The sequence below is a fragment of the Podarcis liolepis genome (genome assembly GCF_965112155.1).
Source record: "Podarcis liolepis genome assembly, chromosome: 7".
In the NCBI taxonomy this organism is placed as follows: domain Eukaryota; kingdom Metazoa; phylum Chordata; class Lepidosauria; order Squamata; family Lacertidae; genus Podarcis; species Podarcis liolepis.
Genome location: NC_139561.1, coordinates 60,073,053 through 60,100,477, shown reverse-complemented (window position 1 = coordinate 60,100,477; position 27,425 = coordinate 60,073,053). Strand labels below are relative to the sequence as shown.

Here is a 27,425-nt window from a genome sequence, read left to right as displayed (position 1 = left end):
CTAATACTAATACTAATACTAATACTAATACTAATACTAATACTAATAATCTTCCAGGAGCTGAAATGCAGCTGTTAGCATTTCACCAGGAATGCAAATCACCTTGGCAAAAGTGAAAATGCCACAATTTCAACTGCTTGCATGAAGTTAAAAGAGAGAAGCATTTAGCCTCTTGCTTATTTTTTCTCGTGTTCTTGACTTCCTCTATGTTTATCTGTCATAAACCTGAAAGCCTCATTAGTGCCTCATTTACTCACCAGAGTGAGGAGGCTCCATAAATTATCCTGGTGTTCTGGTAGATGCTGTTGCTGCTCTGAGAGAGTCCCAGAGGTGCACTCCCCTGTGTCTCCCAACCCACCCTACACCACTGCTCAAGAGATATACTTTCATTTCAGCTGTCCAGCTAGCTTTACAATATGAATAAATGTCTCTGAGATTAGTAAGTCCACCTACCTTGGCAAGTTTGGGGGCATCTTGGCATCTCTCTTCCCCACTGCCTTCAACCACACAGGTGGGTTCATCAGCATCCTTGCTTTCTCTGGTCATTTTTGAGGTTTCAGTGTCTTGCACAGGTGCTTTTCGCCTAGAAATATCCCTCTTGCTTTCTGGAAACTCTTGGTCTTGCAGCATCTGTGCCTCTGGCTCCATTTTCTTGTCTCGCATAGAACCAATGTGCCTCATCTCTTCTGCTTCTGCATCCACAGGCACTCCTTTGGCAACAGCGCTTCCATAGTTTCTAGTTAGCTCCTGGACAGCATCCTCTTGTCTGAGCAAAGGCACAGAATGATAATGACTTATTTTGTCCTCTAGGGTCTCTCTGTTTTGCACAGGTTCTGTCTTGAGTGCAGAAGGCCCTGAGGATTCTGTGCCATCTGCCTTAGTAGGCACATTAGCTTTTGGGACCTTTGAGATAATTGGTTCTTTGGCCGTTTCTTGAGATACACTTTCTTCCAGATTATCTACCTCTACCAAGGAATCTTGGTAAATTCTAGTCTCTTGCTCTGTTAACTGTCTGGGTGAATCTGTCTTTGGGGTAACATTCACTTTCTGATCATCTGTGATGTTTGCTTTAATTCTTTCCTGCTTGTTCTCTTTTCCAAATGTCTGTGGATCTAGTCTCTCAACCTCCACTTGTTCTATTGTGGTCTGGCTGCTGGTCACCCTGTCAGATATATTCTCCTGGAATGATTCTAGAACCCCAGAGGCCAACTCCTCCTTGATCCTTCTCATAAAAGTTTCCTTGGAATCTGGGGTAGGAGGGGATGGACTTTCTTGGGAAGAGCCACACACCCTAAGTGGTTCTGCTGGGGCAGCAGACTGCTTTTTATTCTTTTTTGTTTTCTTCTTCTTGGTGCTTTTTAAGTCAATACTTTCTGAAGTGAGAAGATCCGAGGGTCTTAATTGAGAGCCATGGCTTGGTAGTTCAGTCTTGATGTCCGCACACTGCAGCTCATCAGAGGCCTGTTTCTTGGGCTCTACAACTGCAGCAAGTCCTTCAGAATTTATGAAATCATTTTCTTCCTCCGTCTGACCTACAGAACTGAGTTTCTTGGGTGCTGACACCTCCAGAGGTTCCAAGTGTACGATACCCTGAGCTTTCTTCTGGAGGACAATGGCTGCAGCATCACTCTCTTCCTGAGTAAATCTCTTGTCTTGTTCCTGGTCCCCATTAATTGTCTGGTTCATCATCACATTCATCCCAAACTTCTCCTCCTGAGACACAATTCCTTCCAATTTCTTTTCAATCACCTGATCGTTTCCTCCTTGCTTTTCCAATTCGCCTTTCAGGAGTTCTTTCCCTCTCAACTTGCTTTTCCTCCTAGTATTTTTTTTCTGGGCTTTAACTTTCAGGGCATCAGCTGGGTCTAACATATAGGCAAGCTCAGGAGCCAGCCTGCCTTCTGCTAAAAGCTGACTAGCCAAACTATCCAGTGCAGTAGGAAAAGGAAAGGAGGCTGGCACTGATTCAACCACTTCTTTTGCCATCTCTTGAATCCCTTTTGAAGAGTTGTTAGTGGCATCACCAGTTAGGCTGCTCTCCATAGCTGAAGGCACTGGAGTCTCTTTCTCATCATGATTCTCAGCAGCATATTCACAATCGCCTAACACTTCAGACATGGAGGTCCCATTTTGCAGCAACAGCTGAGGCTGCTGCTCTTCACGTTCTTCCAGGTTCTCACATTCAGATCTATTGTTGCTTATTGAAACACTTTCTTTAACTGTGCTGGCTAACTCCTCACTGACTAAGCCCCTCTCAACGGCCTCTTTTAACGTCACTCGTTCTCCACTCTTAGTACCAATAATTCCTCCAGCCAAGAGCTGATTAAGAGCAATGGCTTTAGCTGTATCTTTATCTAGCACTTCTCGCTCCAAAGCAGATGCCAGTGTCAACCTTTGGCAAGTCGAAGTCTCCATGATGCCACCTGTGTCTGCTTGAGCCTGCAACAACCTCAATGCAAGCATGGGGTCTACCTTGCCAAGCTTAACTGCTTGTGGATATGAGAGTACATTCCCAGTCACTTCATCTTTGAGGTCTCGAAATGGAACAACTTCCAAGTATCTCTGCCCTGACTCAATGTCAATTTTGCTTTTCCTGACCAGTTCTGGATAGGAGACCAAGCTACAGCTCTCTGGATCAATTATTGCATGCTTCATTTCAGAGGATGCAATGGCTTTCTCCATAACTGCTTTGGGCAAGAGTCCTTCCTTCACAGCTTTAGGCAATATAATCTTCTGCCCAGAAACAGGGTCGAATATGCTTCCAGTTGAGGCTTGTATTTCTTGAACATTGTTTTGAAAATCTGAGCTGACTAATCCCAGGGATACGGCTTGAGGCAAGGGCATAGGTTCCTTTGTTTCTGGATGAATGTACTGATGCAAGCATATACTTTCTGCCTTTGTGAGATCTTCATAGAAGCCTTGGTCAATCAATCCATGTTCCACAGCTTCCTCCACAGAAAGTCTCAAGCCTGTCTTGTGGTGAATAATCCCTCCATCAGCTATCTGCTTGGTCAGGAGTTGGAAGGCTTTCTCCTTGGCGAGAAATCCCTTTTCCACAACCTGGGTGATTGTCAAAGGTTCTTTAGTTTTAGGATCTAAGATGCCTCCTATTTCAGCCTGCAAAGTGATTAGCTTCTCTTTGGTTGCATCGTCAGTACCTTTCCCCTTAGATGCTTTCTCTAGTTTCTTAAGATCTTCTTGGATAGATTGCTGTATGAGGCCATGGTTAGAAGCCAATGTGACTGACATTTTCTTGCCACGCTTGAAGTCAACAATCCCACCGGTAACAACTTGCCCTTCCAGGATTCGTGCAGCGGTTTCTTTGTCCAACAGACCAACCTCAGATGCATCCTTGATAGAGAGAATGGTTTTTCGAAGTGGATCTATAACACCACTTATGGCTTGATCAGATGCTAGCACCTTCTGCATAAGTTTCTCATCCATCAGTCCTTCACCAATGACTTCTTCGGTGGTTAATGATTCACAGGTCTCAGCATCAAAGAAGCCACTGAATATTTTCAACTTGTCCATCAGTTTAATGGCTGTATGGCTGGGTACAACTCCACAGGCAATGGACTCATCTAGGAGCATCTTCTTCCCTGTCTGTTCATGAATTATGCCACCATCCTGAAGCTGCATCAGCAATATTTTAAGGGTGTTGTCTTCTCCCAAGTCTGTGGACAGTTTTGGGGATGCAGAACTATCAGTTTGATGGAAATGGTCCATTTTTCCTTCCGTACTCAACAGTTCTTCAATAATATGGTCATCTGTAGATTTCCCTTCAGCTTGATAAAGACTTTCAACTGATTCATTTCTCACTTTTCTAATACTTGGCCAGTTCACAGGGTCAGCACCTGCTGCATCTTCTGCTGCAAGAGTGACATTTTCAATAGCATTATCCTTCAAATTTTGAGATTCCTCTAGTTTCTCCAAATCAACAGTGGATATAACGGTTTCTTTTTCAACAGGATATATTTCAATACCAGTCTCCCACTCTTTGAAAGCCATCTCTTCTGCCTGCACTTTTGCAAACGTAACATTTTCCCACGAGATCTCCACATCTGTCGATTCCATTTCAAAGCTGGAGTCCTTGATGGATTTGGATTCTGGCAGTTCAATTTCATCCCTGCTCTGGTTTGTCGTCAGGTTTTGCTCTCTTCTGGAGTCATCCATTTCACTTTTAAGGTCTCCCACAGGATCCACTTCCATCTCTGGCATCTTTACATTCACACATTCTATTTCTTTCACTGGAAGTTTTCCAATTTCTATTCCAAGTGTTTTGTTAGACGGACAAATTTCTGAGGGCATATATCCTTCAAACTCTTCTTTGGACACAGATAAATTAAATTCAAATTCCTTCAAAGCGAATTCATTATGGGGTTTAGCAACCACAGTTATTGTCTTCCCGTCCTCAAAATCATCCCATTGTTGGGGTTGGCTTTCACTAGTTTTTAAGGGATGGGCATTAGATCCATTATCTTGAGCTGCAACAAGCATTTCAGCAAGGTTACTTAACTCCCCATCTACAAGCAGCAATTTTTGGCCATTGCTGATGTTGACATAGCTGTGAGTCATCAAATGAAACAGTGCCCGTTCTTCGCAGCTTCTTAGTGGACATTTGCTTTGGTTCTTAACGTCCCCTGGGCTATCTGAGGGGGGGATACTCCTTTCCTGCCTGCTTGGAGAATCTGCAAGGGGCATGTTTGGCATGACATCAGGAAGGCGGATTGATTTCAGTTTCTCAATGGCATCTCTGTCCAGAATCCCACAATCAGCAGCTTTCTCCCAGGTCAGGATCTCTCTGGTTTGGGGTATGAAAAGTGCCTCAATGTGTTGCCGTTTGCTTAGAATCTTATGGGCTAGCTCAGAAGACAAAATGCCCTGCTCCAGGGCATCTGTAACAGGGAGAATCTCACCTGACTTGGGCTGCAGAAGACCCATAAATGACCAAAGGGATTCTAGAATCACTACAGCAATTCTTGATGCTACTAAGTCTTTCCTCATTGCTTCATCCAGCGAAAGCCTGTCTCCTGTAACCGTATCTATAATGCCACCTGTCTGCAGCTGTCGGACCAGAAGGGCACAAGCCAGATCTTGGTCAATCAGATTATGTCTTATGGCTTCATCCACAGTCAGCCGGTGGCCGCTTTTGGGGTCTACAATGCCACCAGCAAAGAGCTGTGCTTCTAGCAACCTCACAGTCACCTGCTTCTCTATTAGCCCTTCCTGAACTGCACGGAAGATGCTCACTTTTCGGCCTGAAGTTAAGCTCACCATCCCACCTGCCAGCTGTTTCACTGGGAGCAGCCTCAGTCCTGTCTCCTGGTGAAGGATGCACTGCTGCATCAGGTTGCTCAAGCTAATTTTCTTGGCTGAGTTGGGGTCAATCAAGTCCTTGCAAGACCTCAGATGGGAAACCAACTTCCCATGAAGGCGGGTGGTAATGCTTCCTCTTTGAAGAGCCTCTTGTAAACTGATCCTGCCTTGGCTGGAAGAGTCTATAAACCCGCCAGTGAGAATCTGCACTTCTGCGATTTTCAGCCCAACGCTTTCACTGATGGTTCCATCTTCCATTGCAGCCACAAGTGGAAGAAGCTGCTTCCCTTTGGCATCTGTGTTGTCTACCAGCTGGACGGCACTTTGCAGTTCCTCCAGTAGCTTGTAGATCCTGTCGTTTATGATACCTCGTGCCAGGCCTTCAGCCAAAGGGAGCTTTTCACTGGTATTGGGAACCACAAGGCCAGCTGTGATCACCTGGGCTTCCAGCAGTATAAGGCCTGTTTCTTGGTCTAGGAGACCTTTTTGCATGGCCTCCCAAACAGAAAAGACTTCCATCGTGCCAAGGTCCAGCACTCCTGCCACAGTCTCAATTCCCTAAAGAGAGGGAGGGGAGAGGGGAGAAAGAGGGGGGAAAGTTCAAGAACAGAGAAGCCACTATGAAGGTGTTTGTTAACTATAAAGCACCCCCACGTCCAATGATGTCTCAGTCTTTTAAGGTACTAGAGAGCAGATTCCCCAATGGATAAGGATTATTCTTGTAAGATTTTGGTTTCGGAAGTTGTTTGGAGCTCAATCTAGCCAGCCATAAGTGGCTACTCTGAGACATTTCGGACACCCATCAAGAGGAGCAAAGCAGCCAAAGCAGCAAGATGGACCGAGTGGCCAGGATGTTCCACATAAAGATACAAAGACAGATGGGGAAAGAGAGAGAGTGCCATGCACTCACCACCCTTTGGGCATTTATATATGCAGAAAGAGAGACAGGTTGCACAGAAGAGCCACAAGACAGGGTCACCAACAGGAAGCAAAGCGAAAGGGAGGAGGGGAAGTGGCACAAGCTTAGCCCCCTCCTCAAGCTTCCCATAAGCTTAGTACCCACACACGGGCATGAAAAGTGGCAGACCATGGAAGAAGAGGCAGCCATGCCATTGAGCTCTTTCCCCTGACCACTTAAATGGCAGCCTCTCACATTTCAGCACAACGTTCACCCTCACCATGGTGTTTCAGAAGGATTCAGAGCCCTGTCTCATGACATGTCAAAATCCAGCCTAGAATAAGCAATTACTATGGGCAAGGGGTGGGTGTGTGAAAACACTGGAACCAACTTGAACAGGTATCAAGGTGCAACAAGGACCTCAGACACTGCTCACACCTACATCTAGCAGTGATTTCCCAACAACATCCCTGAGATTCCTTAGTCTTCTGTGCGGAGGCAGATCATGGAAGCCAAACTGCCCGAAGGACCCAGCTTGTCTGCCATTAGTCATCTCTCCATCACAATTGCAGTTACAGGAAGGGCAAGCCAGGAGGCGCTTTCGGCTCATTCAGGGCAACTACTGTATTCTGCAGATGAGATGCTTTAGCTGGTAAACTAATGGTGAAAGGAGGCCAACACATCTCAATCCGTTTCTTCCAAACATAAGCTGGTTTGCATACGATTCTAAGCCATGATTTGATTAAGCCACAGTTTACTTAACAACCCACCAGTCAACTACAAGTTAACAGATGGTCAAACAAGGCACAATTTATTCCTCAAAAGTTTGATTTGCTTTCCAACTCCTTGTTGAACATCTGACTGAAACAAACCACGGCAAAGGAAGGATGCTGAGTTTGCCTGTAACACCAGGCCATAGTTATAACAAACCAAGGTTTGTAAGTGAACAATAAACCATGGATTGAAATCATGGATTGTTAGAAGAAAACAAATTGAGCTACTTGGCAGAGTTGGCACAAAATGCCAAGTTTAGCACTGTGTGCAAACTAGGTCATAGGCTCATCACAGGAAGTTTTCAAAAGCTGAGCCTAACCCCACCCCCACCCCCACAGGTGATGGAGGGAAGGAGCATAACGATACTCCTTTGAGGAGATACAAAAGGGGGGATGTCAGTTCTAAGGATGACAGAATATATGTAGTGGAGACCACAGATATTTATAGAAATGACTTGAAGTGACTTACCCAAGGACACTGCAGTTGAGCTTATGGCTATGCTGCAGTTTGAACTAAGAGCCTCCCAATATGCCCAGAACTCTATCCCCTAGAGCACACAATGGGAATTTCATGGACTCTTAACCTGCACTTTTGCGCTAAATCAGAAATCTGGTGAAGGTAGTTTAGCTGGGAAAAGGGAGGGGGGTGTAGCACTACGTAAACTTGTGGAATTGCCACACCTTGGCCATCTCCAGCCTGAACTGCACATAAACTCATATTTGGGGGAGTGGTACAGGTGCCATATTGGCTGGGGCTGGACTTCACTATGTCCATGGAGGCCTGCTTGCCATCCAGACCATGGGTGCAGCTTGCAGGCAAACAAGCCTGATAAGGCATTCAGACTTCCTAAGAAGAGGCTGTGCTCTTTCTGGCTCCAAATTGGCAGAGCTAAGAGGTGGCCCTGACAAAGCTCCATTCCAGGGACCCACTGGAAAGGCCTACAAAGCCTTCTTGCACCACAATCAAGACTCCAAACATGCACATCCAGATATTAAAATCAGCAAGAGAAGAAAAGAGAGAGAAAAGAGGGGAAGGACAGGAGTCATAAAAGGCTTTTTACTTACCAGAGTTGTGGGGTTTGCCGTGAGCAGTGAAAGAAGACAGAGCCTTTATGGAGCAGCTCAGCCGTATGGCACACACAGTGTAAAAGCTGGGGGGTGTTAGCATCCGGCATGCGACTGTTTGTTTTGCACAAAAAAGTAGAAAGAACAATATGCCCCCCAAAACACACACACCACTTTTTCTCATTTCCTGAGTGAGGTTTTTGGTGTGACCTCCAGATTGTTAGTTTTAAAAAACGACAACACAAAATTGGAAGCAAGGATGGCAGTTAATCTGAACAGTAATTCCACATGAACACAAACCAAACAGGGACACATCATGCTCAATGCAGAGAGTTCTGTCATTTTGGTTTTGGCGTGCAGTTTCCCATTGCTTTGAACCAGACATTTTCAACCAAGATCTAGAGATTCTTCCATGAGCAAAAAAGGTTTTCAAATGGCTCCCCAAAGGATTTCTACAATTGTGATGCACTCAAACCAAAGTAAAAGGTAAATCCACACATAAGTGGAGACTTTCCTGGTACCCTCCAGATGTTTTGGGCTACAGCCCCATTCATCCCAGTCAACACAATCACACAGGACTGGGGCTGACGAAAGTTCCAGTCCAAAGCATCTGGAGGGAGCCACATTGGTGACAGCAGGTCTACAGCTTCCTTGGGAAAAATCCATCCCTCTCTGGTCACTCTGCTCCACTCTGGCCTTTCTTCTTTAGACCCCTGCTAGTTCACATGGGTCTCCTGCAGTGGGCAGCCAGAATCAAAGTGTGCTGGCTCCCACTGAGTTACAAGAGGGAACAACGTGAACAGATCGGTATGGCCTTTTCCATGGAACCCCCTACCCCTGTACAGCTGGTGCTGCAGGAAGGCAGATGATATGGTGGTCTTCAGATCAGGGGGCAACTGACATATATCTAAAACAACATCTTAATGCTTCAGTGACAGAAGTGGTTATATTTACTGAAATGCTGCCATCCCATACAACCTTTAGCCCAAATACTAAAAAGGGCAACAGGGCTTTCTTCCTGCTTTAATAGGTTCGTTAGTGCTTCAAGACACAGGGAGGTAGCAAGCGTCAAAACATAACTCCACACAGATATACATATTGCATTGGACACATGAATACCACACTTACGTACATGTAATATACAGAGTATACCCAGGCAGGACTCCAGAAGAACAAACCAAGAAACACAGATGGGACAGATGTTTTCAAAGACATTTTTGCCAGAAGGGAGGGTGGCATAAAGTGGAGCTCAGAAGTGTGTGGAAGAAATGTATGAAATATTTTCTGGCAGTGAAGTATCCGATTATTGGAATAACGCAGCACTGTCATCTCATGAGGGTGGGGAGGTGAGGAGGGGGAGAAAGAGATTTGTTTTCCTCTTGTTTGCTTCAGATTAGAAGAATGCATTATACTTAAGTCAGGTTCTTGGTTCCCTTTGCTGGCTTTTCTGTTCTATTCCATGACCTCACTTGCCTCCCTTAGCTTCTCCCCCCTCACCCCCAATCATAACTGTTAGTAGCAGAGCTGGCCCAGCCATTAAAGAGCTACTGGGTCTTGGAACAGCCTCTGATCCTTTCTCTCTTTCTATCTCTCTTTTCTTTGCTACCTGCCTACTTACCTGCCCCTGACACCTGAACTCTTCACCTAAACTGGGTCTGCAAAACTCTAGGCTAATATAATTTATGCCTTTAAATTCATGCTGAAAACTTCTTTTGCGGCAATGCTGCAAAGCTTATAATGCAATTCATCATCATCACCATAGGTGAAAGGCATCCTTGGAAATCTCCAGTCCCAGATTACATGGGGAATGCACTCATTTTCAGAGTACTGCTGAACAAACAAGATGGGGTGGCCAAAGTCTTATATTTTTTCCTAAGAGAATGCATCAGCTAGCAGCTTTCCTCTTCACTTTAGCATGGTTGCAAAGGAACCTGAGTATTCCAATGGCACAGGAGCCCTCCATGGGCAAGGAGTCTGACAACCCTAGTCTGTCATCTGCCCAAATCAACAAGTTTATGAAACTCTCTCGTCTCATCCTTCAGAAACCAACTCAGCAAAGGAGGAACCTCTTCAGAATGCAGAAGATGGGAGAGAATGGGATGGAGCTGACTAATAAGGATTTTCAAAAGCCATCAGGGCTGTGGATGAAGGGACAAGTGCTGCCAAGAACAGATTCTCTCTCCCACCCCTGGGGAGGGAAAGAAAGAATATCACGAACAGGGGAGGATCCTGGGATGGAGAGAGGAGGGATACCTTATGGGCAGTCTCCTGGGCCATGTGACTTTGGAGCTGCTGGAGCTGTTCAGTGGAGTCAGAGCACAGCTGGTCATAAGTCTTCTTGAGGACATCCAGCTGGGTCACAATGTGTTCCTTCTCCTGGGCAGAAAGCCTGCAGGTTGGCACATAAGAGACATCTCTTGATATAAGCACGGCAATTGTAAAATCCTAAAAGGATGCCTGCTGAGATCATGGGTTGCAGTATAGCTTCAGGCCTGCAATATATTGAGTGGAGGAAGTGGCCAATTTAGCCCTATACAGCTTACTCCAACTGGCAGGCTCCAGGAATCCTGATGCAGAGGTCAACCCTGGCACCTTATACATTCAAAACATGTGCTGCCTCTGTGATCAAGTCAAAAACACTTCATCAGCAATGACAGCCTGGAAATTTCCTCCCTAGCTCCTGTGTTTCTACAGGACATCCATTTCAAATTTCCATCTTTGTTTTCTCAGGATGATAGCATAAAACACTCCGAGAAGTTAAGTGAATTTAAAAATAGGGAAAATGCAAGCTTAAACTCCATCCCCACCCCTTGCAACAACTAAATCTGCAATAAACCAAACAAATTTAATTCTTTCTGACTGACGTTCTTCCAACTCACTTGTGTCCATGCTTTGCAAGGAAGATCTGAGCAGTTTTGATAGCTTCCGAGACTTGCTCCTGCTTGGTAACCAATTCCTCATTTAGAACCTGATGAGAAGAAGGAGAATACTATGTTCAGCAGGGCAAGAAGGGTGACACATCTCTAAGATCTAGTGACACATGTCCAAGCACTGGAAGAAGCTCAAGGGCCAGTGACTCAGTGCAGCCTTCCCAGCAATGTTGGCTGGAAGTGATAAGAGTTATATTCCAAAACATCTGGAGGGCACCAGATCAACACAGACTTGACTAGTAAATCCAAATAGATCACTAGTTCCCAGCATCAGAATTAATCAGCTATTGTCTTAAAAAAATTATGAGAAGTTCAAAATAGGTCACAGTTATAATTTGGGGATTTAAGAAACCAGCTAATTAGTAAAAAGAATGAACCTCCATTTGGAGTGATATTTGAAGCAGAGAATTCTTTCTGAAGAAAACAGCTTCAGAGAGAGAAGGGGGAAAACCAGACAAAAATCAGTGAAAATTTCCAGAAGGATAGAGGTTTATTCAGGCAAAAACTCACACAACAGTTTGTTCATTAAGGCCAGAAGAACAAAAATGAAAAAATAAATCCAACTTCAAGCAAAGCAGAAAATGAACTGAGCCCCTGAGGAAGTGGAGGAGCTCACATCCAGTGGAAATCAAGACGTTTTCTGCCTTCTTCAAGTGACTGGGAGTTAGCAACCCACCTGGCGATGTCCTACTGCCCACTAGAGAGATAAACCCAGCAGGATTGACCTAGGCTTAGTCTGGTATTGCTGACACACACATCAAAGGAAGTGAGAGGCACCCCCTGCCCTTACGCACCTGCTGCTCCAAGATGGACTTCTCAATATCTCCGAGCTCTTTGCCCTTCGGTGGGACACTTTTGAACTGTGCACTCTGTTTGAAACCCATGACCCAGCCCAAGAGTTCCTTCACTTTGTCCACATGCTCTTGCTTCTCCTCCTCCACAACTTTCTGCAAGAAGAAAAAAGAAAGAGAGATGAAATATGGCCACATAAATGTATGCAACAAAATCAAATACTTCTTATAGGCATAACATGCTAAAAAATGTGCTGGCTCTATGTCAGCAAGCCTTTGCTAGATATTAGCTAAGCTGTTATGCCACGGAATGCTCACAAACATTATCACTTGCTTGGGATAGATATATCAAGAACAAAACACTGACACAGTGTAGATTCTGTGGGTGAAGTGAAAGTTAACCTGGTTGGAGGTTACATACAATGTAAGAATATGGTGTTGGTGGGGAGGCAGATGGATATGTGTGAACACAGGAGTCTGGGGGAGGGGGGTTAAATGGGAAAATCTCTGGACAGGGGACTGAAAAACAATTGCCTAAAGTATACATAGACAGAAGTGGCAGGTCCTTGAGAATAAAACTAAATGGCAACTATATTGGGTTAAGGAAGGGCAAGGGAGAGAGATGGTTAGAAAAGAACAACTCCTCACATAAAGCTTAGGGAAAGGAATGACTGCAAGTATTAGCAAGAAGCTGATGGTTTTGTGACTCCATGCCAACTAAAGAGCCCTTCTAACTGTTGCAGCCCTGATGCCTTCAAAGGAAAGGGACTAAAACTCCCAAGATCACATGCGGCAAAACCCACTGCCTAACCCCAGTGGGCCACAATGGATTCACGATGCAGACACCACAGAGCAGCCACTATAAATTATATCCTTACTTCTTCCTCTTCCAGGCGCCGGAGAGCATCACTGATGTACTTCACGTGCTGCGTGGTCAATGTGACCAGAGCTGTGTAGCGTGTGCGCAGGTCCATGAACTGGAAGGGTGGGGTGGAGAGAGAACACAAGAGAAAAACAACACCACAAAGAACGTGGTTGTTAAAGCCAATGAATGACAGAGTATCCAACTTCCCACTTTGCTCCGAACATGCAGCCTTTCTCATTCTGGAGAACAGGTAAATGCCCCCACTCACTGCACAATCTGATGGACATTTCTACAGAGCCAGCGAAGTGCAGCAATCTTGGAGACAGAGCATGTGTGCATCTTAAAATAACAGTTAAATACGGAACGGGAGAAGGAAGAAATGCTGAAGACAGCCTCTCTGCTTTTTCAAGGAAGAAAGGCCGCTTTGAGAGCCACCCCAGGGTGGTTTCTAGCTGGAAGAAGAACTCTGCCATCTTGCACATGGATGTGAAATCTGGATGCTTCTCTCCTATACATCTCTTTCCCCAAAATGTTAGGGTGAGGAAGACAGTCATAGCCTGACATAGCCCAGTTCTGCCAGCAAGACCAAGACACCCTCTCTCTCTCTCTCTCTCTGGCTGTGTGGAAGTATGCTGAAGCTAAGGAATTCTAGCCTTGTAAAGTGGTCCTGAGCAAGGCTACCAGGGAACAATTTGCTCTGAGGTCTGCGGGAAAAGGCCAGGTTTTCAAGATTCCTGCACTGCAGGGGGTTGGACTAGATGACCCACAGAATCCCTTCCAACACTACAAATCCATGATTCTAAGAAGCAGAGCCCCAATCTGTTTCATCAGGGTGGAAGCAAATAACAAAAACCTCACTTGGGGCCACCCCCAACACAAACTCAGTGCAGAAACTCAAAGAGGCGACTTGCTCAGCACCCCAGGCTTCCATATGGAGCAACAGCCAGTTGAGATTTCTCTTGCTGGCTCTTTTTCTTTGGATGCTTCCAGACAGGGGCTTAATTTGCAAACGGGTGGTTGTCAACAGGGTTTTTTTAAATAAAAAATCCAGATCAAAAGGGGGGGGCAAAGGGGGATATAGGCTAGCATTTTGATGCTGACAATGTCTTGGGGATGCTGCAAAAAGACTGTGCATGCATGAGGAGCACCAATCTGATAACCAAACACCCATCTGGAAGCACCCTTGGACTCATCCAAAAGATCCACACACAGCGAACTGCATGGTGCTCTTTATTTACCTTGCAGGTGGCAGAGCTGGGTCGATCCCTGTAGGGATTTGAACCCGTGGTTCCAAGAAGTCTACGTATGCCAGACCCTGATGCTTAGAGCTTAGAGCCTCTGTGGCTGACAGAAAAGACAGTGAGGGTGGAAACTTTTACACACGGGTTCAGGAGGAGAGGCAGGAGTGCCACATGTCCATCTACTCAGGAAACTGAGCAAGCCCTCGCCTCCCCTGCCCCACTCCACTTCCAGCCTAGAGAACACACTAGCCAGCAGCGGCCAGGCCCCTCACCTCCTGTGTGACGGCATCGGAGGAGGAAAGCATGCGCCGGCGCTTCACGGGGGACTTCTGCTGAGATTCCACAAATGCACGGTACGTCATCAGCTGCAGCTCATAGTCCTGACAATGCAAAAATGGATATATGGGAGTTTCAGTTCACAAACCCCACATTTAGTACTGCCACATAAAGCGGAAAATGAAAAACAGAATCCCAAAGCAAATTGAGCAGGCGTGTATACGAGAGATTCCTTGGGATGAAGGGCACTCTTGAAAAAGAAGTAAAAAAATAAAGATGCCACACAATGCCCTTGTTCACATGTAACGCAAAGCCACACCATGGCTTAGCATGAATGAGGAAACATGAGGCCTCCCACAGAGATCGCAGTGGCTTTGAGACTTCATGTTTGTTTTGCTGCTGTGCTATGCTGAGCTAAGCTAAGCTGTATCATCTGAAACCAGGCTACTCTCCGGACAAACCATAAGTTGTAAACCATAGGATAAACGTTAGTTAAAGTTCTATGTTTGTCTGCGGAGAGCTAAACCACAAGCCTAGGTTCAGACAACATGCTAAGCCAAACCATGGCTTAGCTCAATGCAGCACAGCAGCAAAACAACCACAGAGGAACACAGGACCTGTGTTCTCCCCCCACCCAGGAGTCCACCTGCTAAATTATGATTCGGCTTAGCATTACATGTGAACTAGGCCAATGTGTTCTCTCTGCATACCTATTATTATTATTATTATTATTATTATTATTATTATTATTATTATTATTATTATTTATTATTATTATTATTACATTTTCCATTTTTCTGTTCACACATCTTGTTTTCCCCACATACAATATTTCTGTACAGACTTCCCAACTTAGCATTCCATGGCATTCATAATAAACCTAAATTTGCTGCATCTCCATTTATTTATCCACCCTACTTTTATCCCTTCTAGACCATTGTTGTAGTTGACTGCTGTTCATATACCGTATTGGCCCAAATATAAGCCGCACCTGCAAATAAGCCGCACCTTTAAAATTCGGTGTTTGAGTTCCAAAACATTCAGAAACCAAAGCGCGGCTTCTGATTGGGAGCAGGAAGCTCCTGTACCCAGTCAGAAGCCACGGAAGCCCTGTTGGACGCCTGGCTTCCAAAAATAGTTCGCAAACTGGAACACTCACTTCTAGGTTTGCGGCATTCGGAAGCCAACTAAGCTGTTCGAAAACCAAGGTACGGCTGTACTTGTAAACTGATTTTAGCATCATTTTTTTTAATACTCCCCAAAGCTTTCCATTCACCCTTTGTCTGTTTATGCCCAGATTCCTTATTTTGGCTGTCATATTTGCAAGTTCTGCATATTATGTCAGTTTTTAACAACTTAAGTTGTAGATTCAAACAGAAAAGAAAAGAAAAAGAAAATGGTGGTTTTGAAAAGGTTTTTGATCAGATCCTCCCAGAGCTCATGGGATAACTTTAAAGAACCCACATATCTCTTGTGGTTCGGTCATTTGCATTTTAGATAACCATCTAAATCTGCCTTTGCCAATCTGGTGCTCTCCAGATACAACTCCCATCAGACTCAGTCAGAACAGCCATCGTATTACCTTGACAGCAGCTGAGTACTGCTGAGATAGTTTCTGACACTGGTCCAGTTTGGCTTGATTTGCCTCTATTTCAGCAAACAGCGCCTTAAATGCAAGAGAAAAGCAATGTTAAAATCATGGTGACAAACTGGAAGGTTTATCTGCCCTCTAAGGTTTGTTCTCTGTGTTCTCTTTCCTACAGATTCACATCACACCGCCCACACACTTCACTTAATTACTGAGTTAATGATTCCAACAAGAACATCCCTACAGTTATCAGTCTGTCACTGAGCTAGGGACACCCCCACCTTCCTAATTTACAGTTCTTTTCCTTCAAAAAGGCGTAAGAGACAACCAGTTGGATCAGGTCAAAGATCCATCTAGTCGAGCATAGTCCTTCTGAGATGCATTTGGAAAACCAGCAAGCAGGACCCAAATGCAACAGCTGTCTTCCCACACAGGTTCCCAGAAACTGGTATTCAGAGGGATAGCTCAGTTGGTAGAGCATGAGACTCTTAATCCCAGGGTTGTGGGTTCATGTCCCCCTCTTGGACGAAAGATACCTGCATTCCAGGGGGTTAGATTAGATGATACTTGTAGTCCCTTCCAATTCTATGATTCTATTACTAGCAGCCACTAATAATCTATTTATTAACTGCTTTGTTCTCCATGAATCCTAAAGCTTATGAATTTTAACTATGGCTTTGCATTACGCACAAACCCAGCGCCCTTCCTTAAGCATGGTTTGCTTGGTCACTCCACCCTCAGATGCTACAAAGACATGAGCCAAGAGCATCTGGAAAGCAAAACAAACTCTGGAGAAACAAGCCATGATTTGTTTGATCATCGGTAGAATAACTTGTTGTTAACCTGTGATTTGTTAAGCCGACCATGGCTTAAGCAACAGTGGCTTTGTCCAGGCCTTACCATTTGCTGGCTGAGTTGCTCTGAAAGGACCCTGCTATCTTCCGCTTGTCCAGGTTTCATCAGTTCCTGCTGCGTTGTGGTCTCCTCAATCCACTGGATCAGTGCCCCATGACAGTTCCGGTAATCACTCAGTACTTCCTCAATACTCTCCAGCTCTGATCGGCTGTCAAGAAATGAAGAGGAGGAAGAGAAGAGGTGGGTGAGATAAAACTATGAACCTGAAGTTGCATGAACAATATTGCTTTGATGTAAGAACAGTTTTGCTGTGTATGGCACTTTCTAAAGTAAAAAAGAAAAGAGGATTAGGTTCTGCCCTGTAGAGGCTTGCAATATGGGATGGTTTACAACCTGGAATGATGGAATCCTGCAAGATTTGGAACTTACAACTTTTAGATGAGCGCTAAACAACCTACAGTGGTACCCCGCAAGACGAACGCCTCGCGAGACGAAAAACTCGCAAAACGAAAGGTTTTTTCGTTTTCGAGTTGCCTCGCAAGACGAATTTCCCTATGGGCTTGCTTCGCAAAACGAAGCTTGCCCCGGGGACAGCGGGTCTTCTCTTTTGAAGCAAGGGGCTGCGGGGAGATCGCTTCTCCCCACCGCCCCTTGCTTCAAAAGAGGTCCGGGGGCAGCGGGAAGCGAAGCGCTTCTTCCCCGCTGCCCCCGGACGTCTTTTGCAGCAAGGGGCTGCGGGGAGATCGCTTCTCCCGGTGCTCCGAAGCCGGGCGGGGGGCAGGGGACACCTCCCGCCGCCGCGGGGACACCTTTTGAAGGCAGGCGGGGGGGAGCAAAGTCTTTCGCCCCCCGCCCGCCTTCAGAAGAGGTCCAGGACCTCTTCTGAAGGCTGGCGGGGGGCAAAAGTCTTTGTCCCCCCTGCCTGCCTTCCCAGGGGCTTTTAAATCGCCCCGGACAGCGGAGAAGTCCTCCGCTGTCCGGGGCGATTTTAAAATGCCGCCCGCCAGCATTTTAAGATCGCCCGGACAGCGGAGAAGTCCTCCGCTGTCCCGGGGTTTTTTAAAATGCTGGGGGTGGGAAGAAAAGCCCTTGTCCCCCCCCCCCAGCCTTCAGAAGAGGTCCGGGGACAGACTGTCCCCGGACCTGGTCTGAAGGCGGTTTCCCTAGGAACGCATTAATTGATTTTCAATGCATTCCTATGGGAAACCGTGCATCGCAAGACGAAAAAACCGCAAGACGAAGAGACTTGTGGAACGAATTAATTTCGTCTTGCCAGGCACCACTGTATAATTCCAGTGGCAAATCCATGTTGGGTAACTAATCTTTACCAAGAGCCATATTTTGATCTGGTGACAGCAGCAACACTGGCATCTACCCTCACCCCCTGCAAGACTCTTTAACCCCTTCCTGCCTTGCAGAAACGGCATCAAAAGCTTCTGCAGAACCCTTCTCTGTTCTCCTGTGCAAGAACTGGCTTATGTCCTTCTCAAAAGCAGCAAGATATGGGGTACGGGTAGGCATTATTCTCTCTCTTTCGTTTTAATTTTCCTTTATTTTGAATCATTTATTACCCAAGGAATCCCAGAGCAGGGTACAGAAAACAAAAAAGAAGTAGCTGGCAGTTGCAGTCTGAAACATTTGGAGGGCAACAAACAGAAAAGTGTGGGTTAGCCTATCAGTGAGAAAGCAGTTGCCCAGAGGTGGTTCTTCTCACCGAGTCTCGATCTGTAGGCTGACCCTCTGCCAGCGATCCCAGAGTTGGCTCCCTTTCTCCTGGTAGCGCTCCAGGTCCGGACTGCGCTCCTGCTTCAGACGGTACAGCTGGTCTGTCACAACTTTAGCTCTTGCCAAGTCATCTTCCAACATAGCAAAGACATTGCCCTTATCGTTCACTTCACTGATCCATTGCTGCAGCATTAAAAATGAAGAAAGAGAGAGAAGCACTGATTGAGAATGACTGAAATAAAGAATAGACAGGCTGCAAGAACCCATCCTCTAGCTCAGCCTTAACCAACCTGGTGACCCCCAGATGCGTTTGGACTGCAACTCCCATCAGCCCCAGCCAGCACTGCCATGTTGGCTGGGGCTGTGTGGAACTGTTCTGCAAAATGTCTGAAAGGCACTAGGTTCGCAGTGCTGTGAATATTTATTTATTAAGGTTTTATACTACTCTTTGTTCAATGAACTCGGGGCATATTATTATATAGCTAAAAGGATAAATGCATAATCATTTCAATCAATACAGGTTAAAAAGAACTAAAAATGCCACATCTGTCTAGAGAGTGATTACAAAGCCAAGCATATAAAAATAATAGGACATTGACTCAGTTCACACACAATGCTAAGCCAAAACAGGCAAGCTTGTGGGCCTCCGGGCAGGTGATTGTGGTCACTCTTCTCCTCCTCCAATCCTGCCACCACCATGTTGCCATAAGCTAAGCCACAGTTGGGCTTAGCATTACACCCAAACCTGAGCTCATGGTTTATGTCACTCTAGACAACCAAAATCCATAATCAAGTGTTGTTCTATGACTTACCACTTGTGGTTTATCTGGGGTAAACCACAAACCTGGGTTCAGAGGTTACGTTAAGCCAAACCATGGTGAAACTCACATCAGCACGGGAGCAGGACCAGAAGAAGAGCCAAGCAGCTGCATTCTCCCTGGAAACTTGCACCTTTGTGCTAAACCATGGCTTCACTTAGCAGTACCTAGTCATTGAATTCACGTAACTGCCAATCCAAGTCTTTCCCGTCAGGCCTTAAATTTAACTGCAGCTTATTGTTACAGGGATGGGACACCTGTGGCCCTCCAGATGTTGGTGGACTGCAACTCCTCTTGATTCCTGACTGCTGTTCATGCTGGCTAGGGTTAATGGGAGCTAGAGTCCAACAACATATGGAGGACCACAGGTTAGTCGCCTCTGGAATAAAATAATGTTTGCATTGTTTGTTTCAAGCTGATGCATTTGTAAATACCTAACTTCATTTACTGATCTTAAAAGGTATTTGCTAAAAAAAAAATTTTAAAGAATTATTTGGCTCAAGGAGGGTATGTACATTTCTTCAATACACAATGGCTTCTTGTCCACCCACAGAATGGCTGGGAGATCCAAAGTACATCTGTTGAAGCAGGCAGACGCTAGAGGGCAGGAGATGCAAGATGCTGTGTTCATCAGCTTGGCACAAGCCAGACTCATTGCCAAGAGCTATCAGCATCAGCCTGAGGAGCAACATGGCCTGAAAGGCACAGCTGTTTTGCTTGCTGTTCACCATCAGGCAGCAATAAGCTGCATCAGGACAGTAAGAATTTGCAGCCACATGAGACTGGCGTCTCCCTACCCAGAGGACCCAGTTGGAGGGGGGGAAAAGCTTACCTGTAATGTGGCTCGGTGAGACTGAATGGCACTTAGGTCTGCAGGCACAGCCTCCTCCTGGCTCAGTTTAACCTCATACCCTTTGACCAAAGACTCAGCTCCTTGGGTATTGCGAATGATAACGTCCACAGTCTTTAACCTATCAGATATAAAAAGGGAAACTTCACTTCCTGAAACTATGATAAGCTTTTATTTGGTGGCACATCAGCATGCTTGTATCTGGCCAAGTGGGTGGATGTCATCGCAACCTAAGGGGCTCCCAAAATGACTGCCACTCCTGGCCTCCCTCCTTCACTGCAAGTACATACAAAATTAAGATCTGTATCGCTTGAACTCAGCATAGATCTCAGAATCCTAGTGTTGCTGAACTATTCCAGTCAGAAGCACCTGGCTTTGAGAAAATGGAATCCAGTGGTCATTTCCTCTGGGAATTCTCCAAAAATTACTGGATTCTAAGGGACTGAATAAGCCCCACTGCATGCATTCCAGGGGATTGCATAAACTACTCTTTATGTACTAGGATGCTAACAGCCAAAAGGTCTCTACATTTTACAGAGTAACCACAGCAGAGCACACACTCTTTATGTAAAAGCTTTCAGGTTCAGAGTCAGTACTGAGCTAGAAGGACCAATGGTCTGTGTTGGTCTGCGTGTATGTTCCTATCATACAGCAACAACTGGTTCCCTCTCTTGGCTTGTTAATAAGACGGCTATAAGAACTCACTTGTCCAGATAGATAGTTGAGAGCCCGTAGACATGGTCCATCTTTTCCACCAGCAGGTTAAGCTCAGAACGAAGGTGTGGGGTGCTGGTTCCTGTTGGAGACTTGTGCAGGAAAATAGTGCATCTCTCAGAAAGTTGCTCCATGTCATCCTTCAAGTGATTCAAATCTTCCTTCAACCTCTGCAGAGACCAACAGGCATTAGTGAGCAAGAGCAGAGATACTGACCTTTCATGCTACATATCTGCCTTCACAGCAATGGCCAGCAGGGGCAAGAACTAAACTGGGAGGTGTAACAAGTCAAAGAAGGGACTTTTCAGTCATACTGTACTGTCCAAAATCTGGAATATTCCCAGAAGACTATAAAACACCAACCTCCTGCTCGGCAAGCCGGAAAGTGTTTTCCTGCAGAGCGTCCCCATCCGTTCTAGTGCTGCTTGGCGTCCGGATGGTGCCCACCAGACGTTGTTCACACTCCTCCAGGTGAAGCCGAATATTCTTCAGCTCAGAGAGGTACGTCCGAGAAGCAGTCTCATCTTTGTCCTCTGTTCACACATGTACAACAAAAGCAAAATAACTGAATTCTTCCTCCAGCTGTTTCATGTGCTCAGATGTGGGTCAAATACTACTGCTGTTTGGAAGCTCAATAGAAGCTCAATGTTTTGCATGCAGAAGGCCACAGATCCAGCCCCAATCCCCTGCATCTCCCATTAGAAAGGACCTCAGAAGATAGCAGAGTTGGGAAATAAAGGCCTTCATCTGCAAGAGACCCTGGGGGAATCACTGCTGGTTACAGTGGACAGTGCAGTGTCATGAACCAAACCTTAGAATCTGCTTTACATTTGAGATCCCTGATTTTCAGGTTTATGAAATGTGTAGGGAGCCTCCACACGTACAGGAGGTGCCCGCCACTTTGCAAGGGATACAGCTAGCCTGCTCATCCCTATAGTGCCCCTCATGTATTTATTTTACTGTCAAGTAAAACACCTGAAGATGGCTACAGCTAGGTGCAGCTGGCAAGTTAATGCGCAAGATCCAAAGAGTGACAAAATTGGAAAAACATGTTTCTTTCCTTCAAGAAAACATCTTGGTCAAAATAGGAGAGAGTTCCTGGGGCCAGAAAAAACATTGATTTGGCGGCCAGAGTCACCCCTGAATGAAACAGTTATTGTTCCTTTCATCTCTCACACTGCAAATATTCTCATTCATTCATTCATTCATTCATTTTCCGCCCTTCATCAGAAGATCTCAGGGCAGTTCACAAATAAAAATACAGGCTAGAACAGAGGTTGGCAATCTAAGGCCTGTGGGCCAGATACGGCCCACCGGGCTCGTTAATCCGGTGCGTGAACCTTGCGAACCCTACCGCCCACTCAGTCAGTCCCCACACTAAACAGGCGTGGTGTGGAGGCCTTGCCGCACGGAGACTGACTTCTGCAACGCAGCACAGATTCTGATTGGCTGCAGGAAGCTCCTGCAGCCAATCAAAAGCTGTGGACATCTCTGGGTGCCGCTCCTTCCTTCCTGCTGAGGTGGCCGAGCGAGAAGGAAGCGGAAGCAGCGTGGAAGCTGCCTCTGCTGCCCAGGCCAGCAGCCTGGGCTCTGTGTCCCGCCGAGACAGAGGATGCTGACACTGCCGAAGACAAGGCATCGTTGGCGTGAGTGGCATCGGCGGGGTGTGTGTGTGTGTGTGCTTTCAGGAGGGGGTGGGTCTGGCCCCCCACAAGGTCTGAGGTACAGTGGACCGGCCCCCTCCTGAAAAAGTTTGCTGACCCCTGGGCTAGAAGCACAAAATAAATAGTTAAAACCAAGCCATAGAATATTAATCATCTAGGCCAGGCTTCACCAAGCCCAGAGCTGATGGAAGGAAGGAGGCACCAGGCTGGCAAAGCTAATCTAGGCTCAGACAGCTTACCATTTTCCATTGACTGCAAAAGCTGCTGGAAGTGCTCCTTGCATGAGTCCACATCCTCCTCTAGGCGCAGCCGATCTGTTACAGAGAAGAGCTCTGAATCCCGGCTGTCCTCCAAGAAATCATCGTAGTGCACCTGCAGGCTCCTCATGGTTTGGTGGCATTCCCCTGGGGCCAGGGCCCTGAGCTGTGAGTTGCACACACACAAACACAAAGGGGACATGTTCACATTGAGGGCTAAGTGAAGATGAACAACGCTTGGAGTCACAGGCCAGTACAAGCAAATATGACAAAAATGGTAGGCATTATTTTTTGTCTCATTGCTGGCTCCAGTCAAATAAGTTTTGCAGGTGTTTGTTGCTTCAAGCTGGGAAATTCATAGAATCGTAAAATTTTAGAATTCTAGAGTTGGAAGGGACACCGAGGGTCATCTAGTCCAAACCCTTGAAATGCAGAAATCTCAGCACATGCCCCCCACATCCAATTAGAAACCATACTGGACTCTATTTAACTTTGCAAAGGTGCTAGCAATGTTATTGCCCCCTCAGAAGGACATGTGTGCCTATTGGCCAGTAACTGTAATATCACTGGAGACAAGCAACACACAAAAGACCAGCTCTGAGTAGGAGGAAACATATGTATGAAACCAATCTAAGGCACCTTCCTTGCTTTTGATTCACATGGATAAAGAGTCTTGTGGCATCTTATCACCAACAGACTTATTATGCCATCACTTTTTGTGGGCCAATACCTACTTTGGCAGATAACACAAAGTTTCAGGTATATGGTGAAATGGGGCTTAGCCCACAAGAGTTTATGCCACAATAAAGTTGGTTGATCTTTACTACCCCAAAGTTGTTATTGTTTTTGAAGCAACAGAGTGGCAGAGCTACCTCATCTACAATGTATTTGTTTGAGCTGGCTTTGGTTTTCAGTGGCCAAGGGAAGAATAGGGGTGATATTTGTGTAATGGGGCTGTTATATGAAAAAGAAGTGGTTAGTTATCATTCTATAATCTTCTAAATTCAGGAGTTTAATCAGGATGTTCTTTTTGGTTATGCTGTGAAGTGGCACTATATTGGTGGCATATGAAAACAACTTCTTATTTTATTGGGCTGATTTTACTAAAGGAAGTCTTTGGTTGCCAAGGGGTCTTGCCCTCACCCCACTGCACACGTAATTCTTCAGTCTTGTATTATTATCCAACCTTACCTTCCCATTTCCTCCCACCACCTTCTAGCTTCCTGTCCAGCTCCACCCAATCAGGAGGCCACTTTTACGACTGGCATGCTTTAGCTGTGCACACCCTTATCTCACTGGCAAGCATCCCTCTGGGGCTTGCAGTATTACCTTCTCCATATTCCAGCTTTGCACCAGAGCAATGTCTTTTCTCAAGTAGTTCCAGGAAACAAGGCTCTTCATATTTACATGGAGCTGGTGCCACAAGGCCATCACCTTCTGGTACAGCTGTTCCACCCTACAATTGGAAGGCAGTTCAAAATTGGGTGTCTGCAGCACCATGCGGGCATCAACCTTCTGAATTATGGTATATTACGCTGTATCTAATCAGGAAGGCCAGGGGGAGAAAGTCTCCGTCCCAGCATGGGTCAGGCAAAGACAGTATTGGAAATGTTGTTTTGACACGGTTTAAAGCAGCTCCTTATATCCCAAGCAGTCAAAAAGTAAATGCAACCTCTCACAAAAGGCAAGAATTGAGCAACCACTCCCCCAAAAATCCATTTCCAACATAACACTTTTAGAAGCCAGATGACAAACTTCAGACCCAGAGGCCACATGTAGCCCTCCAAGCTGGTTTTCAGGATCCCCCCCCCCCAGAACACACCCTCCTCATCTAGACCCCTCGAATATTTTTGCCTGGCTGAAATAAGTCATTGAACCTGGATGATACTTCTTGCTTGGCTGGCTGGAGGATAGAGAGGGTTGTCTGGGCATGCAAAGCAATTTGCCTACTGTAAAAAGGCAACTTTCACATTTGTTGCTTTGCCCACTTTTGCCTCCTGCCTCACCCAGCATGGGCATGTGGCCCCTGGAATGTTACCCAGAATAAATGTAGCCCTCGGGCTAAAAAAGGTTCCAACTTGCCCCTACCCCTAGGCTAAAGAGCCACGGCAAAAACATTGGCACCAACTTCAAAATGTTTGATTGCCTGGGAAGTTTTCTGGCTCTGGGAGAAAGAGACAGATGCTGTACCCATCTGGTCCACAATGAGAACTAGAATCTTCAAGGGGCAAAAGGTATGATCTTAGGTTTCTGTACACTTTGCCCCAGTAGCTAGATTTTGTTCCACAAGTAGAGCTCTGTTGAAAACTATTCCTTTCCACAAAAGTTTATGTTACACATGCCAGCAGACCCAACCTCCCATCAAATTACTGCAAACATTTTGGGTTTTTTTACATGCACACACCTACAGAACCCCCAGGTCAATAAGAACCCTGGCACTGCTCAAGAAAAGAAAGATCCCTTTACCTGCTAGCCACATCAATGGCCTCTTTGTTAGGAGGGGGCACCAAGAAGCAAACAGATGGGACCATGGCCTCGTTTCCAGTAGGGCTGATCACTTTCCACTTGGTTCGCTGGGAATTGTCTTCTAGCACACACTCGTCATTCTTACAGATGGTGATCTGTGTGGTCAACAAAAGGAACACTGGTCCAGTAGATGGTCAAACTGTCACCCCTCGTCCTCCCCACACAGCTTCTCCCACAAAGTGATCCTAGGCATCATGTAGTCCAGGGGTGGCCAATGTGGTGCCCTCCAGATGTTGTGGGCTATAACTCCCATAATCCCTGGCCATTGGCCATGCCTGCAGAGCCTGATGGGAGTTGTAGTCCAAAACATATGGAGGGCACCATATTGGCTACATACAGTAAGCCCCCATCTTACGCAAGGGTTCGGTTTCCGGGTTCCATGTGTAAAGACAAAAATGCATAAAGTCAGGAACCTCTGAATCAGGTCTCCTGCAAGGTGGAGGGCTGTTTCCCAGCTTTGGGTTGGTGGCACAAGGGCTCTGAGATGCTGACAGAGCCCTTATGCCATTTCCCCAAAGCCAGGTAAGCCTGCAAAAACAGTTTTGCACAGGTGGGAGGGAGTATAAATAAATGGAGAGTGGGTTTCCTCTACGCTCCCTCTATCTATCTATCTATCATCTATCTATCTATCTATCTATCTATCTATCTATCTATCTATCTATCTATCATTTCCCCCACCCCTACCCATGCAAAGACTTGCAATTGGACTTACTATACTCCAACCTCATTCTGCAGCTAAAACACTCTCAGCAGAAGCTTCTCCAACTATTCTTCACTATCTCAGAGGACGGAGATGCCAAAGACTCTCTAGTTAGTTTCTTACAGTGGTGAAATAGGGCACCTGAAATAATTTTTTGCTCAACTGAAGTTAAGTGTTCTTGACTTGGGTCTTCTTACAAATGCTAAATCAAAATCTAAGTGACCCCACCTCTTCACCACAACCCTGGCATCCATGCTCCAAGAACTGACTCTCACCCTGTCTTCCATGCACAAACAGCAATGTTACTGGGCCTCTGTACAACATCTTTTAATGTTGAAAGCATTCCATGCGTACATCGCATTCAGATACCAACGTTAAGAAACTCATATTTTCTTCATGGTTTCTAACAAGCTATAATTTCCCATGTTGTTTAAGTCTGGTTTGGTACCCTAGTTTTGTTAACTAGCCCTCATTACAGGAAAACAAAGTTTAGTATAAGTTTCAACTGGAAGCTTAAAACTGCAAACCTGGAGTTCACCACTGTTTGTTCTGATAAAGCTATACCAGTATGTTCTCAAATTCAGCCAAATTGTCACAGTAATCCTTATGTCAAACACTGCAATGTATCATCATCATCATCATCGCTTTGCCTATGTATTATCTTATACCATACTATCTCAAGGCCATCACTGAACACTGGCTTTGAAACCTGAGAGGTTTATAAATTCAAAGAAGAAGAGCCTGGATTTAAACTCGCGGATGTCTGATTTAGGGAATAAACAGAACACTCAGAATCCAAAGGAAGTTTCACGTCAGCTGTTATCAGCTCACCTCAATTTGGCGATAATCACAGATGGCCTTCACAGAGATGGTGTTCTGCAAAACATGGTCAGGGTTTCGTGGCTTCAGCTGCACAATGCTTTTGGACCTACCCACCAAGCTGGCAACGGAACTCTTGGACTGGATCAGCTGCTCTTTTTCATCCTGTCAAAATGAGAAAGGCAAGAAGGATGGATGGAACAGAAAGGCAAGGACAGGCAGGAGAAGAATGGCCAGAAACCTCATGCCCACACTGCCCTCTGAGGAGCTAGCATTTGGTCAATGGAAGTTTGGGTTTTAAAGGGCAAGTATAGGTAGGGTTGTATGTGTGCCCATGTCTTCATGTGCGCACACACACTCATTTGCAACTTCTCCAAGCAGAAGTGGGAGTAGGGCAGGGAGTACAGAGACAATCCATATTTAATACTATTCCAGGCAAGAGGACCAATTATCTCCAAGTCCTCCCTGCCCACTCACCCCCTGCCACACCGAAAGTTGCATGCAGAGTTAAAACATTACTACTAGGTTCAAAATTCAGAATTATCTGCAAAGCAGTGAACAGTGCAACAAGGCCCAAACCCACCATTTTTCACTGGGAAAAAGAAGGAAAAACTACCTGGATTTTTGTAAAAAGGTGAAATAAAAGAAGGCATGAGAACTGTGTGAAAAAGATTGTTCAGGTAGTTTCAATGTATGTACTTAAGCAATTTTAAACCTGATATAGAAAAAAGAAAGCTGGAGAAATGATGTGGGG

At 45.7% G+C, this 27,425-nt stretch overlaps 1 protein-coding gene across 1 annotated transcript in view; it reads right to left on the bottom strand.

Moving 5' to 3' along the window:
- The window catches only part of MACF1 (microtubule actin crosslinking factor 1), a 298,900-nt gene that overhangs the window by 117,273 nt on the left and 154,202 nt on the right, over positions 1 to 27,425 (bottom strand). Inside the window, exons 22-37 of the mRNA XM_083512609.1 lie at positions 26,684 to 26,836; positions 25,093 to 25,247; positions 23,956 to 24,082; positions 22,609 to 22,792; positions 21,069 to 21,238; positions 20,697 to 20,875; positions 19,974 to 20,112; positions 18,313 to 18,506; positions 16,644 to 16,806; positions 15,738 to 15,821; positions 14,152 to 14,259; positions 12,652 to 12,750; positions 11,777 to 11,929; positions 10,932 to 11,020; positions 10,306 to 10,441; positions 454 to 5,874 (exon numbers count right to left, since the gene is read on the bottom strand). Of these exons, the coding sequence (XP_083368735.1) occupies positions 454 to 5,874; positions 10,306 to 10,441; positions 10,932 to 11,020; positions 11,777 to 11,929; positions 12,652 to 12,750; positions 14,152 to 14,259; positions 15,738 to 15,821; positions 16,644 to 16,806; positions 18,313 to 18,506; positions 19,974 to 20,112; positions 20,697 to 20,875; positions 21,069 to 21,238; positions 22,609 to 22,792; positions 23,956 to 24,082; positions 25,093 to 25,247; positions 26,684 to 26,836 (7,554 nt within the window). The remainder of the gene's footprint in view (positions 1 to 453; positions 5,875 to 10,305; positions 10,442 to 10,931; positions 11,021 to 11,776; positions 11,930 to 12,651; positions 12,751 to 14,151; positions 14,260 to 15,737; positions 15,822 to 16,643; positions 16,807 to 18,312; positions 18,507 to 19,973; positions 20,113 to 20,696; positions 20,876 to 21,068; positions 21,239 to 22,608; positions 22,793 to 23,955; positions 24,083 to 25,092; positions 25,248 to 26,683; positions 26,837 to 27,425) is intronic.